This window comes from Brienomyrus brachyistius, chromosome 2, assembly GCF_023856365.1.
Source record: "Brienomyrus brachyistius isolate T26 chromosome 2, BBRACH_0.4, whole genome shotgun sequence".
Classification (NCBI taxonomy): Eukaryota; Metazoa; Chordata; class Actinopteri; order Osteoglossiformes; family Mormyridae; genus Brienomyrus; species Brienomyrus brachyistius.
The window spans coordinates 24,056,094-24,071,142 of NC_064534.1; the positions used below are offsets into that span (position 1 = coordinate 24,056,094).

The 15,049-nt window shown below is 40.1% G+C and overlaps 1 protein-coding gene across 8 annotated transcripts in view; it reads left to right on the forward strand.

Annotated features, from left to right (window-relative positions):
- The window catches only part of LOC125712651 (multiple C2 and transmembrane domain-containing protein 1-like), a 108,490-nt gene that overhangs the window by 56,472 nt on the left and 36,969 nt on the right, over positions 1–15,049 (forward strand). For all 8 annotated transcript variants that reach the window (XM_048982951.1, XM_048982937.1, XM_048982941.1 and 5 more), the window contains 6 exons: positions 3,630–3,723; positions 8,571–8,673; positions 9,994–10,096; positions 10,472–10,573; positions 10,991–11,065; positions 12,276–12,395. In XM_048982951.1, coding sequence (XP_048838908.1) covers positions 3,630–3,723; positions 8,571–8,673; positions 9,994–10,096; positions 10,472–10,573; positions 10,991–11,065; positions 12,276–12,395 — 597 coding nt within the window. The remainder of the gene's footprint in view (positions 1–3,629; positions 3,724–8,570; positions 8,674–9,993; positions 10,097–10,471; positions 10,574–10,990; positions 11,066–12,275; positions 12,396–15,049) is intronic.

The window sequence follows — 15,049 nt, forward strand, 5'->3', positions numbered from 1 at the left end:
AGCCTAGCTCTGTGACAGGATTGTCGGGCTGATGATGGGGTGGGGGGGGGGAAGGTTGGGAAAATATATTCTACAGCCTTTCATTAAAAAAATAAAGAGCCCCCATCTCCAGAGCTTTTCAATCTCTCTGGGTGCCTATTGAGCGGTCTGGGGAGGCAAACCTGAAAATCAAAAATTCCTCTGGTATGGAAATCTCCCAGCTCTCGGAATCAGCCAGGTTTCCAGGTCGCCTTCAATAATCATAAATAATAAACCGGCACGTCCATGGAGAGGTCATGCATTAAAGTCCTGTTTCAGGTCCCCCCATTCCTCTTTTTTCCAAGGGTTATGACAATAATATTGCATGTATCAGGCTGAGCCTGACAGAGTTTATTAGGAAATTAAGTCTGTAGCCTGGCTCTGACTTGAAAATTTAAATTATAATTACTCCTCTGGGTATCTAAGAGGGTTATTGCCAGAAAGGAAAAATAAATTGGAGGAACTGCTTCTTCACTGCTTTACACTGGCACAGTTTTCTTTGTGATTTCGATTTACTACTTTTGTGTCTGCAGTCAAGTTCCATAAATTTTGCTGTACTCTAATGTGGTGTAATTTTTGGAGTTATCCTGTAAGAGGCTAGATACGTGTATACAGTGAGCTTTCAGACAAAATTAACGTGAACACCGTCTATCTTAAAAATTTTCTTTCATCATTTGGTGTTTAACTGCGTCCGGTTGCTCAACATTGAATAGTCATTATTTATTATTTATTTATTTATCATGCGCTGCCATTTTGTTTAACATTGCACATGATTATGTATAAGAAAGGTTTGGCATGCTTTTGTGTCTTAGTGCAAGCTTATGCAACTTGATCTCTGTAAATAAGCAGACCTGACTTTATATGATTCTCTATAAGATTTTCCATTATAACTTGCATGTCCTGAGGTTGCTAGGAAAGCAGTGACTGACAGTTGGCTCAAAGTGGTGATTTGTGTGCCTTGGATGGCTCAGAGTGTGTAATTTTACAACTCAAACGCACTGCCTTGTTACAGAGCAAAATGTACACCATTAAAATGATGTACTAACAATCCCAGTTTGAACCATAGCAGTTTCAGTTTTTGACTCCATGTGTGTTTTTATGGGTGTTTAATATAAAAGAAATGCACCAATTAAAGATGTTGCGGTATAATGTAAATTTCAAGATTGAAATTGTAAGATAAATGTAGAAATTGTTTGCAAACATTTGCTGATCATCAATTGAATAATAGTATTTGTCTTGTTTTAATGCTATTTATCTTTTTCCCCAATTAAAGCCTCTTTATTTCTGACATTAAAGTTTCATGGGCAGACTGAATACAGCCCCTTAGTTATCCCCACGCCACCTGTGGGCATAGATTTGTTATTGCCTCTTACCTGTGGGCTACACTGTGCTTCAGACTCACTCGTCTTCCTGACGGTGTTCCTCTGCTCCCTTTGACAAGGCTTTTGACTGGAGTCGATCCATTAAGCCATATGTAAATCTCCCCTTACATCCTCATAGAAATGGCTTAAAATATTACCTTCCTCCTTTGGGCTTTGAAATGTGTCAGATGAGCTCTTTCATGTCATCAGTAGAGCTTCAGATGCAGCGAATGCAATTGGCTAAATGTAGAGAGCAGATTTTTTTTTCCACATTATTTAATAACTGTAGCAAAAATAAACAATCAATTGCAAATCCTGCTCAATAGCCAAATATCTAGGAAAGCACATATATGGGTCTTACAAATATGATCATTTTGGCTACTTTAAATGAGTAGAACATAAATGCAAGACATATTTGAAATGTTCCTTACGCCCATATTAACCAGTTGTCCTGTTGTGGTGTCTTTCCCGCAATTTCTCGCAGTGTGCCAGTAATACTTAAAGCAGGTGGCACCAGTGCTACAGAACAACTGTCAGTGTTAGTGTGCAGGAAAGGCCCAGCGCGCGCACTGCACTGCGGGCGACGCCCTCCGGTCACGCCTGGCTGGCCGTGTCAGCCGCTCCCCTACATCTCTGTTATCTGTGGGTGTAGCTCAGGCGCCCTGCAGGAGAGGCTGCCGACAAGGCGCACTGCCTCACCGTCGCTATTAGCGAGGAATGAAGGATGGAAGGAGAGGGAGAGGGGCTGCTGACCATCCTATGACATCTATGGGGGGAAAAAAAGGAGGGATGCTCTGTGACAGTGGTATTAAGTGAAGGAAAATTAAAGGAACAGCTGCAGTGATGACAGATTATATGTGATTTAACTTTGCTTTTAAGGTAAATGTCACCAGTGAGCAAGGCATTAAAATGGTGGTAAAGTGGTCTGTAAAACCTGTTCCCTGTACTCAAATACGTCCTCGATCTTCATTTACTGTAATTGTCTTACTTGTAAGGCAGCATTTTTCTGTTTTTCTATATTATTTCTTCAATGAGCATTTTCCTAATGGAACTGTGTTTTTCATCGATTACACAAATCCCCCTGTTAGCACAGCATTAATTGTGAATCTCTCGCGCTTGTTTGTTATTTATGCAGCATGAATGGTGGTAGCTCTCTTGCACCCTTTTGATGGGAAATCAGACATTTGGAAAGGTGTAAAGGTGTGGCACCTATAAGCAGGAGCTGCTGAGGTAACAGCAGTGACGCTGCCGATGTTTTATTCATCGCCGCCTTTCTCACCGTTTCATCACTTTCCTTTTCTCCTGAATTATCTAATCGCGCGTCTGCAGAACTGCTTTGGACATCTCCTCGCCGCTCAGATCTCCGCCGGACAAGCTGGGGTCTAACAGGTGTTTACGGTCAGAGACTGATGTCGTTCAGTCTCCCCCAGGGTGTGTGAAAAGGTGTGAAAGTTACACCTTTTTACTGCTGACTGCAAGACAGTTGGGATGGGAAAATTACATTGATCCATGTTCACATACTGATATGCCTGCCGCTGAAACTACTGCCACCATCCCGTGATCTCTGGAGCCTCATTTTGCACTATTTACGTTTGAAGTGTTTTGACCCAATGTATTGTCTCGCATGGGAATGTTTGTTAAAGTTCTAATGCTTTCTTGACAGACACTGCAGGTCCAGTCATAAATCTGTAGTCGATCATTCTGTGAGACAGGGTTTGTTAATAGTATTTATCACTACTTTTTTATACGGCATTGTTTGGTAATGGGTGCTCTTCTGTTTAAAGAGCTGTAAAATTTGCATGCAATTAGCTTGTGATAAATATTCTGTCTGAATTTTACAAGTAAAAATATTACTTATTAAAATATGTAGTTTGAGATTACAGCCAGTCCCTGACTGCAGAACATCCAACTTACGGACAGTTTGAACTTGAAAACGGTCTGCCATAAAGCCTATTACATTAAAAATTAAGGTTAAATACAATGGTCTGTAATAATGAATGTACTCAGCACTTTGTGATGCTCATGGTACAGTACAGTACTCTGTGCAGTTACTCTTATTGTTACTGCAATGCTGTCATTATTCTATACTGTACTGTACTTAGGGAATGGATCTCGTTATTTGGGTGCCGCCTGTATTATTAATGTTCTCATTATTGTGTTTCATCTTTTCTATTTTTTTTTTTTTTTTTGGCCCGGTTGTCCGTTAATGATCATGACTGAATTTCTGCCCAATCTCTCCGTTCCGCGCAGAGCCTGCTGAGGTCGTTCCACAACATTAAAGATGTGGGGGTCGTGCAGGTGAAGGTGATCCGTGCCGAGGGGCTGATGGTGGCTGATGTCACAGGTAAACAGAGTCATCAGATGTAATCACCTGTTATCTTGCCATTCACACCAGGAGATACTGGGATTACTAACGCCGCCTGACAAACTGGGCAGGGAAAGCCTTTCATTTTTTCCTTTTCTAAGCAGCTGAGAGTGAACATATTTTTTTAAGAAACATAGGGAAACATTAGATTATTTTTACATTCTTCAGATACCAAGTGAAAATAGAATACAATATAAATGATATGTAATAAATATAGCAAATGTTTTTTTTTTCACTTTTTTCACATAATTATCTTTTATGATTTAAGCCGTACGTTCTTTTTATTAGTCGTTTTAATAATGTCACACAATGCTTTTCTAATCTCGGCACAGCATTGATCTGCAGTGTGTGGTGTCATTCAATCCTGATTCCGCAGACGCAGTGTGTTTTCGTAATTCCCTATTACATTACAATACTTTGCAATTAGAAACATTCTGTATTGATGCTGTTCAAAACACGTTGGAACCGATAAGAGTATGATGTGGAATTTAACGGAAAGCCCAGCCGTGTCGCTTGCTGGGTCTCCGAGCAGCACTGTCCCTCTCAGAGTCGTCGGTGAGCCCTTCTCCTTGCGAGGCTTTTATATGCTTTTGATTTCAGAGGGGTCCTTTTTTGTCTCGTCCTTTGGTGGAGCCGCTGGGCTCAGAAGTTCTCAGTGTTGGTCAGAGTGTTGAAGGTTATCGCAGAGGAGATTAGCATCGGCACTCTGACTTAGAGGCAGCCACTCTCGTGATTCTACGAAGGCAGTGATGCCCTGTCACTCAGACACCGTCACCTCTGTGAGCAACAAAAAGTCACAGCATGATGCCTGTTATCTGTGTCTCATTCGTCACTCTTCTTCTTATAATATATTTTGCTACTTATGCATTTTTCTAAAGCAACGCAAATTCTGCCCATTCCGGCAATCCCTATATGTACTGGAACAGTAAGTGTCTTGTGCAAATGTGCGATGATCGGCTGCCTCTTTGGCATTAATCGGTAAACCTTCAGATTGATGTCTATATCCATAAAGATACCTGCTGCCTCTCCTTAACAAAGCAGCTTAGATGTTTAAAGGACATCAGGCTGGGACTGAAGCTGTTATAGGTATTGCTGTATCTAAAGACTCCGGATTTCAGCTCATGACATCACCCTGTTTTGCTGCGGTACCGGCTCTGCTGGTCCATAGCTTCCAGCCCCAGACAGCAGTTGGGTTGGGCTCCCCCCCCCTTCCCCGGCTGAGTCTGTCTCCTCTAGGATGGGACAGGGGGCTGAAGGGGTCAGGAACAACACCTCTGTAAGCTACAGCCCATTAGAGACGACAGGGTGTCATATGGGGAGCCCAGGAGTCCCAATTAGGAAGCATGTCATCACAATCTCAGGATGTTTGTCCCCGCAGTAATGAAGCTGTGCTACTGTCACATGCAAAAAGAAGAACCTTTTCATCTCGCATGTAGACCTTTCACAGGCTGTCTGGAATACTTCAAATTAGATATATTATTGCCATTAGTGTTCATGGAATGTGTAATGCTTACTTGTAATATTTTTTTCCCTTTGAATATCCATACCTGTAAATCAGGAATGGTGGTGGTGTCTAATATATTATTTATTATTACCAATTCCTCCCATTTAAGCGTTGACAGGCATGTACAAAGGGTGCCTATAGACCATATAGTAAATAACGCGTCTTGCCTGCACATTGCACTCCCTGGCCCTGATTTACGCTCTTGGGGAAGGGTGGCGGGGGGCAGGGGAGAGACAGGAGGATACGGCGAAAGCGGGAGGGAGAGGAAGATCGAGAGAGGTGATCATTATGAATGCTAAACGGAGGGTGGCGTTTTGATGGCTTGCCTTTCTGCGTACAAAACAGTCTGTTTGGCTGTCTGCTTCACCAGACCTTAATTAAGATGTGCTCAAGGGCAGGCACCCCCTTGTAACCCCCTCTCCCCTGCTGTGTCACAGCCCAGCAATCACATACTCTCAGATGGTCCAGCCCATGACTTTGACCTTGTGCGTGGTCCAGTGTTCCCTGGGGAACAGGCCGCCCCATGAGCTCTGATTTCACACTCCTCCAGAGCCTCAGCACTCCACACAATGACAGGGAGACAAAACCCTTTAGAGCACGATGCACTGAGGACTTGTTTCAATTGGAGAACTAGAGAGGTGTCAAGGAACAAGGTTATGGGCTACAGCGGCCTTTAATAAAGAGCTCACATTTCTCAGATTGGAGCGCGGCAAAGCTCTCCTGTTCTGTGTCTGTCTCCATCGTTCTGCTCTCTTAGCTCCTCTCCTCTCTACTGTCACTCCCTCAGTCCCCTCAACTACTTAATTGCTACATAATGCTGGAGTACCTCCTCTCTAGACCACAAAACAAATGAAAATAGCCTATAAAACAAACATTGTCGATCAGTGTGGGTTTAAGAACTCCAATTATCTGACTATTCTGTGTCTCTCTGAGCTCAACTAGTTCAAGTACTTGCAGGATCTTAATTGTCTGAGAACGTGAGAATCGAATTACCCCGGAATTAGGCTGCGAATTATAAATCCAAATTTTTCTTATTCCCTAAATGTTATAACATGTAAGCGGAAGAGGTCATCTTGATAAACTTAAAATGTCAGTGCTACTACTTTCTAATTTCTGTTTCACATACATGCATTCCTGTATTATTTTAAAGCCTGAGATAGGTCAACAAAGATTAAAGAACATTTGAATGGGTTTACTGTTAATATTACCATATTACACATGTCAATTAATCCAGAGTTTACCAGAGTAAATGCCCTCAAATAAGTAAAGATTAACAAAGGTTATCGCCTATTATGTAATGTAGTCATTCACTGTTAAGAATGTGAAATTGCACAGCGTCTGTATATCGGCATACATAAACATTTGGTTATAAAGCTAGGTGATAAGGATATTTTTATAATTCTTTATATTATAATTTTATAATAAGTTTGAAATGAAACTTTCTTTAGGAATTGTTTAACTTTAAAATCATATTTAATAGCATTTTGTTCAAACAATCATACATCGCGTCTTTTGTTTCACGTATAAAAAATACTTAATATAATTAATATAACAGTACAATTACACGGTAAATTCGCAGATACTTGAAAATACTGTACAATAAATTAAACTATGTTTGTTATTCTGTAATGCATTTCATAGAGATATTATTTGTACAAATTAAACATTTTAATGGATTTGCAAACTACTGAACATGTCAAACATTAATATGATCAATTTCAATAATAATTTTCTGGTTGCACGTTTCAACAATATAGCAAATGAAATATTTACTGACTTGCCTCATTAAACACAATAAGGAAATATTTCATTGAAAGTTTGGTATGTATCCTTGGAATGAAAATACTTTCTGTTGATCACACACATATGTCACACACACACACACACACACGTATATATATATATATATATATATATATATATATATATATATATATATATATATATATATACATATACACACACACACACACACACACACACACACACATATATATATATATATATATATATATATATATATATATATATATATATATATAACAAAATTAAATTGCATATTCTTTCTTGAGGATTTGGTACGTCTGTGGACTGCACACAAATTGACCAAGACCTCCCTTTGATCAGAGTGGGATTCATTCAGTATATCACGGAAACACTCTGACTTTACCTTATTCTTTAGATAAGCACTTGGTAATCGGTCGGTTGCAACGTGTTGTGCTCTGCATTCAACCTACTTTTTAATAGTAATATAGATTAATATTTTTTCACTAAGTGATTTTTTCTCAAGCGTTGTTAATTATTTTGCCATGTTAAATAATATATTTTTATCCGCTTGTCTGGATAAAAGTAAAGATCAAAGCTTGCAAATTAGTTTATTACTAGTAATGAGAATTTTTTTTCATGTATATGTCAAGCTGAATACCAAATACTCTACATTTGAGGCATCCAGTTTTATTAAAATTCAGTTCGAGAGCACATCATTAGTGTAGTTATGTATATTAATAAACTAATAAGCTGATTTTAAAATAGATTTGTTGCTTCCTTTATGATTTTTTCTAAACATTTCTTAAAATTTCTGTCAAATTCATTATCAAGTACCTGTGACAATGTGTGATATTTTCTGTGTGATATTTTTGAGTGACATTATTCTTTAAATCCACTCTAACATTACTTAATATGCTATTGGATACATTGCTGTGACAACTAAGGAAATAAGTTCTCCGGGGAATGCTATACAGTACGTGTCAATCTTCTCTTCTGCTCTGGAATAAAAACTGTATATTGCCAGTAAACAGTGGCAAATGCTTTGTTCTATTTTATATAATGAGAAACTGACATTTGTGTTCTTGTCAAGCGCAGCCTTACTGGCGTTAATATTTGCTGATGTGGAATTTAAAACGCGACGGACTACACCTCTATCCTCTCCTTTCACAGCCCCCTGACAGTAAAATCTGTTTATGTACATGGACTCTGTCAGAGATGATGTCCTCTGCTCGTGCCTGATAGCGGAGAAGGCAGAGGCGCCCCGGCGCTTATCCTACGCTGCCTAAGCCCACAGTTTTGTGTTGCGTGGATGTGATGCCATGCTCTGAAATAAATATATCAAATAATTGTTATAATGATAAATTACAGCTTCGCTCATCCTGGGCGGAAGACAGTTGTAATTTCCTGTCGTGGCGTGGCTCTGCTCACCTTTATCTGCGGGAAAGCTGTAGCGGTTCTCTGGGGCCGGCTGCTGGATTAAGCAGCAGCAAATAAGCCCCAATGCTGATAAAGTTAATGCATCCCTTTATCTGATTGTTTCTGCTCCCCCTGGTAGGCAAAAGTGACCCCTTCTGTGTGGTGGAGCTGAACAACGACCGACTGCAGACACACACAGTGTACAAGAACCTTAACCCAGAGTGGAACAAGGTCTTCACCTTGTAAGTGCTGTCTTGCGCCAAACCTGTTGTACCATAATACTGTTATGTGTCTGCTGTATTCAGCTGTGCATGTCCCCTATGCTTAATGCATCTGCACCAGCACATTTATGTAGGATATTATTTTGTCCTTAAATATGCATTTTTTTTCCTTGCTCCTTGTTCAAAATCTTTGGAGTGAGCAGTATTCCTCGGCAGGTTATCACTATTGCAGTCCTGACAGAATTCGTGTATCTCTGGTACTTTCCATCAGAATGCTGTATTGATCACAGTGAAAAAGCAGAGTTGTCTTATATTTTGTAGATTTTGAGATCAGTTAAAATATTTTTTTAAGGAAAAAAAGTTTATAATAAAATTCAAAAAACATAATATAAATATATGTATAAAAAATATACATTTTTTTTGTATAATACACAAAACAATAATTGGTTTTAAATTATTTTATTTATTTATTTATTTGTTTGTTTATTTTTTATTTAGAATTATAGAAAACTGTCAGGGTAAAATGCTCAGAATTGCTCTTATGTATTTAACCTGAATTATAACTATACTGTATAAAACAAAGAATTCTAAACCATAATATGAAATCTGCTACAACAGTAGACAATATCATCAAGGTTTGATGTAAAAACTCAAATTAAAGCACAATGCTCAATTAAGAAAACAATTCAGTGAAATAGTAATTATTATGTTACGTATAAAATTACAACATGTACCTGGCTAGTTTTAAGAAGAAAACTGATTTAACCACTTATTCAGTAACATTCAAACTAGCAATTAAACTGTCATTTTTTTTCATTGTCATGCAGTATAATAACAATGTAGGACAAATAATGTACTTACTATCCATCTTTATAGCTTAGAATAAGCAGTAGTATAATTATTTTGACACAACCATTTATTAAACAATTTGTATAAACTTTTTTAATGATCTAAAAATAATACAGTGTTACAATATATGTGAAATATTTATGTTGAGGTTGTATCATTTACTTCGCACAATCCAGCACGTTCGCTGCAAGATTACAGGAGTGTTAATCATTTTAAATTCCCAATGAAAATTCAGTAATTTAGCTGTCACATCTCTGACAATAACCTCATTCTTTTCTCATTAAGGTTTTCCTCCTCAGTAACCTACTTTTAAGAGACAGCTGATGAGAAAGGCGGTTACAGTTTCCCCAGTTTTCACCCCAGCATTTTATATTACATGCAGACCATTTAGATAATTAATTTCGTCTCGGCTCCTGAAGTGTTTGCTTGACAGTCTTTGGTAACTGCTTCATGCTCCGCTCCTGCTTCTCCTGCGGCTACCCCCTTTATCAGCAACGTGAAAGATATCCATTCGGTGCTGGAGGTCACCGTCTATGATGAGGACCGGGACCGGACCGCCGACTTCCTCGGCAAAGTAGCGATCCCCTTGTTACATGTGAGTCTGACGATATGCCTTTCCTTGAGAAAAGAAAAAAATAAAAAACAGAAGAATGAAAAATCTCGTCGGTTCCTCGACTGAGGACTGAGACTGTGTAATCATGACTCAACGAGAGAGATAAATATGGAGGAAGAAAAAGTTTTTAAAAAGTATAAAAAGTACAATGTGCCTGGTTGATTCCCCAGGATAGTTAATTTCTGGCTGACAGTGCCATCGTGGTAATGAACAGGTACTTGTCAGACTTGCCACAGTTGTTTTGGGTTCTCTGTCAGATCCAGCAGCTGCGGGTCAGAGGTTGGGGTGGGGGGGGGGGATTGGTATATTCAGCTGGGTATTGCCAGACAGACGGCTGTCATGTCCCTTTTCCTGCAGATTCAAAATGGTGAACGCAAAGCTTACGTCTTGAAAAGCAAGGAGCTGACAGGGCCAACAAAGGGGGTCATCTTTCTCGAAATAGACGTGATTTATAATGCTGTGAGTCGCTTTTCTTCTCCTCCTCCTGTTTATTCCTTCCCTTCACTCCATTTTCTTTTTCTGCCGTCCGTTTTTGTTTTAATTAGAGACGACGAGAAGGTCCCCCTGAATTGCCTTTGTTTGTGGATTCGGCAGACGAATATGCCGACGTCTCAGACTGCCGCCATTTTGTTAGCGAGGCGACAGCGTGTCGTGCATGCGGCATGTCAGGGACAAGAAGATGTCTGGCTTTCTGCGTGTACCGATATACTTATTCGCTTGACTATCGTGTATGCAGAAAGAAAGTGTATAATTTAACAGATGTAAATGAATATTGTTTACTTGATCTAAATCCATGAAATGTCTGTTTTTAAATGCTGTAAGTGGAATAATATCTGTCGGTGTTTACTACTAATAGTCATGTATCTTATTCGATAGATTAAAGGTGGTCTTAGAACTTTGGTACCAATGGAGCAGAAGTATATCGAGGAAGAGCCCAGAGTCTCTAAACAGGTATTGGAAATGTTACAGAATGTGTCACATGCCTCTATACAAAAATATACTTCTGAAGAGATCCTGCAATTTCCACATTCTTTTTCTCGGAGTGATAGCGGACAGCTAGCGTGAGCAGGAATCGTGTCGCCATCGGACATCGGTGCGGGGCCCAGAGAATGTGGCCCCGCCTCCCATGGGCGGTGAATAGAAATGTCACGCTGTCAGCACTGTAGCCCTGTAAGAGGCCCGGCCACCTCGCAGGCCTCTGTGCCACCGGAGCAGTGCTCTGCATTGTGACCGGCTGACAAAGAGCTGAATCGGAGGGGCTGGCCCAAATCAGACGTGTCACAAAACGCTGTTTGGCCAAAACAGACATGTTTCCTGGCCCTTTGTCCTGTCCTCGCACCCAGAGATGCATGCACTGAGCTTTCTGTAGTTTCCAGCAGCTTTTTTTTTCCCTTCATGTTTTTACTGACTTTCTTAAGAACATAGGTCAAGTGTCTAGATGACGATGTCATAGGTTTCTGGAGAATAATCTCTCCCGCTCTGTTTTGTAAGCAGCTTGACAGAGCCACCAATTCTACTAAAGTGATATGCAATCTGTGCAAGTGAATCCAATACATTCGTCTTGTATTTTTTACATGAGCATTAACTGAAATATGAACTGTGTGCTGAGAACTAAATGTTATCATTCGTATTGTTTTCCATCAAGGCATTAACAGAAAGCAGAACTCCTGTAGTCTTTTAAGTTACAGATAAGATGTGTATTTGGGACCCTTAAATTTTCATAAATGTAATGATCCATCAGGGGAAAAAATACGACAAAAAACTACTCGGATCCTATGATAGCTACATGAGGACCTGAGCAGTTCCGTCTCCAGAAGTCCTGCTATCTTTTTGTGCTGTTAGTCAATCAGAAAATGAATCCTCTGGATTACATTCATTTACTGGTTAATGGCAGCTTGCAGTGAGCTGAAGCTGACTGTCGAATTGTCATTGCTTTTTTTAATCAGTTAAAGTGCCGGGGAGTGTTAAATTCTGTGATGAATTGACAAAATTATTTGTCATGTTTACATAAACGAAACTAGCAAAATATATTTTATCTTATAGACAAGGGTACACAGGTAGACAGCTGCAATTACAATAGTCTGTTAGCTGTGCTCAGCCTGCAGTGGTGAGACGCAAACTGTCATCGGTGCCTTTATGTGTGTGTGTTTGTACTTTATAGCTGCTGCTACGAAACTTCAACCGACTAAAGCGCTGCGTGATATTCCTCATCAACATTGGCTGCTTTGTCAACAGCTGCTTTGAGTGGGAATCTCCGCAGAGGAGCATCTGTGCCTTCGTGGTAGGAGCCTCTCGCTTCTCCATGAATTTCTCCTTCACAGGGTTCACAGGTCACTGTACTCCCTACTCTCTGACCACCCTTATGTCAGCGTTTCCATCATTCTTTGCTACATACTGTACCACTTATCTCCTCTGCTGTTTCCATCATTGGCCATTCTAAACATTCCGTCACTTTTGCATTGTGTGTCAATGTTCGTTTCTGTTCTTTTGCACTTTTCCTGTCTATCTATGGGCACTGCAGTCCAGGAATGTTATTTCGCGTCTCCGTATGTAGCGAACTGACCATGATTAGTGTGACAAAAAAAAAAGCCCCATTTTGCTCGATTCGACTGATGTTTGCAACAAACTGAAAGTAGCCCAGAAATGGTCAGGATTTTCCAAGGTAATCAAAGCACCTTTATGGTGACATCACTGTAATCCTGCAGAGAGAGAGGGGCGTTCTTATCAGGATCAGGTAGGTCTTTTGTTACGACAGTTTGTTTCAAATGATCAGCTCGATTTTACCCAGCAAGCAACGTGCAAAGGTTTCTTAAAATAGCAGCTTCAGTGTGATATCACTGTAATGGTGTTTTTATGATAAGTGATTAGCTACATCAGACTGAACCGCTTAAGTTCCCGTTGCTCCTCCTCCTCCTCCTCCGAGGACCCACACCTATGATGACTTCCTGTTCTTGCTACACTCCAGCCGTTCCTCCTGCTGTCATTTAGCCATCAGGCTTTTGCATTTTACATGCCATTTGGAATACTAAAGGCTCTGTTCCGCTTCTGCTGAAACGGTTCCAGAGAGTAGAATAAATAGTAATTGTGCTTTTGCGCTCTCTCTCTCTCTCTCTTTTTCCCTCTCTCCCTCTCTGCCTCGTTCTCTTGTGGTGACATATGAAGAGTTCCATTCTGTCATGCTGTCACTCGCACTCTGTGTTAAGCTAAAACGTATAATTGGACAACTGAGCTCTCATCAAAAGGACACTCTTTCTTAAGCTCCCAAATTGCCAAATTGTACTACAAGACAAACTTATAATCCTTCATGTGATTCTGCATAAATTGCCAGAGGAAGTACCTGTCAGTGTGACTAGCCTTTTCAGCTGCTTTAAGTGCCTCTGTACTATGCATTAACATTTAGTATTTGACAAATAATTTCTGAACGGTCTCGGGACCTGGAGTGCAGGGGCACTCGTGGTTTGCTGGGGAGAAGGAGGATATTGTATTGATCAGTTAACATTTTGCTTCAGATTTTTTTTTTATGGTTGTTGCAAAAATTAATGAAAATGTCAGACAAAAATGTCAAGGGAGTTATAAAAAGCAAGGTAGGATTTGATTGCTTTTTCTCGTCCCAAACAAATATGTGTGTGCGTGTGTGTGTGCATTCTATAATTCTTATGTGGGTTTCAATCAGTTGTTTTGCTTAAATAATTTACACATAGTGCATTAATGATTTAAAACTTATAATGATTCTTTTATATTCATTTGTGACTGAAGGTATGCATTTTGCAGGCTGAAACATGTTCAAACACAATAATATTTCATTATGTTATTTTTAAGGAAGAGGCCTTTCTTATTGCCCATTTACAGTAGCATCTTATATTCAGGCCAGCTTGCACAATTTACGACTGTATGAAAAAGGCTTTAAAGCTTCTTTTCCCAAGGCAGTAACCAAGGGCCGCTAGCAGCCCTCGTATGCACAGAGAGCATCAGGTGTGGTGGAGTTTCCTCTTTCCTGTCGGACGGGAAAGACGGCAGCCTACTCCCTGCGAGAGCCGAGGCGCTCGGACGTGGGAGACGTCAGTTTATGGCACCCGCTGTACTCTTGGATCATTTCTCCTCATTCTGAAGCCGTCATTGCGAGAGGCGTATTAATTACATCACTCATTTCTTTAAGTACCTTGTAAAAGGGACCATCTGGCTCAGGTGGTGTGTTTCTGGGTAGCTCGGTACATCTGTTTTACTTTTGGTGCGCGCAGCATGCCGGATGTCAGGTGGGCCTGCCAGGAGAAGAGGGTTAACGACGGGAACTCTCAGAACTTCACTCTCGTCTGATTGCTTAGCACTGTGCCTTTACACAAGCTGGTGCTAATTACTCTAAAAGCTCCTTCTCATGTACCAGCTTCTACTCTACCTTTGCTCACATTTTGTCTAACTTTTTGCATGTGATGTATTTTGAAATAGTAACTGGCTGCTTCCATCCATCCATCCATCCATCCATCCATCCTTCCTTCCTTACTTCCTTCCTTTCCTGGAGACATACTGTAAGGCCCAAAGCTGAGGTACACCCTGGCTGGGCTGAAATAGACAACAGTCCTTACTAATTAATAAGCATTCATGAGAACTGTTTTGTGTTCTTTTTACATGCTGAAAAATTAGATATAAATACATGTATAATATGTAAATTAATTTGCAAAATAATATGCAAATATGTAAATATATAAAGTTATATTAACTTTTTTCAGGTGTACTTGCATGCAGAGTCAGGATTTTCTATAAATGAGGGAATTACATTCAGGCAGTGGCATAGGAGAGTTTTTGAGATTGGGGGGCACAACGTATTATTTAAATACGGTCTGTTTATTGGGGGGTAGAATGAAGCCATGTTAAATACTGGGTTGGGGGGGGGACCTCCTCCCCCCCGCCCCGGTTCCTACGACCCTGCATGGATGAGCA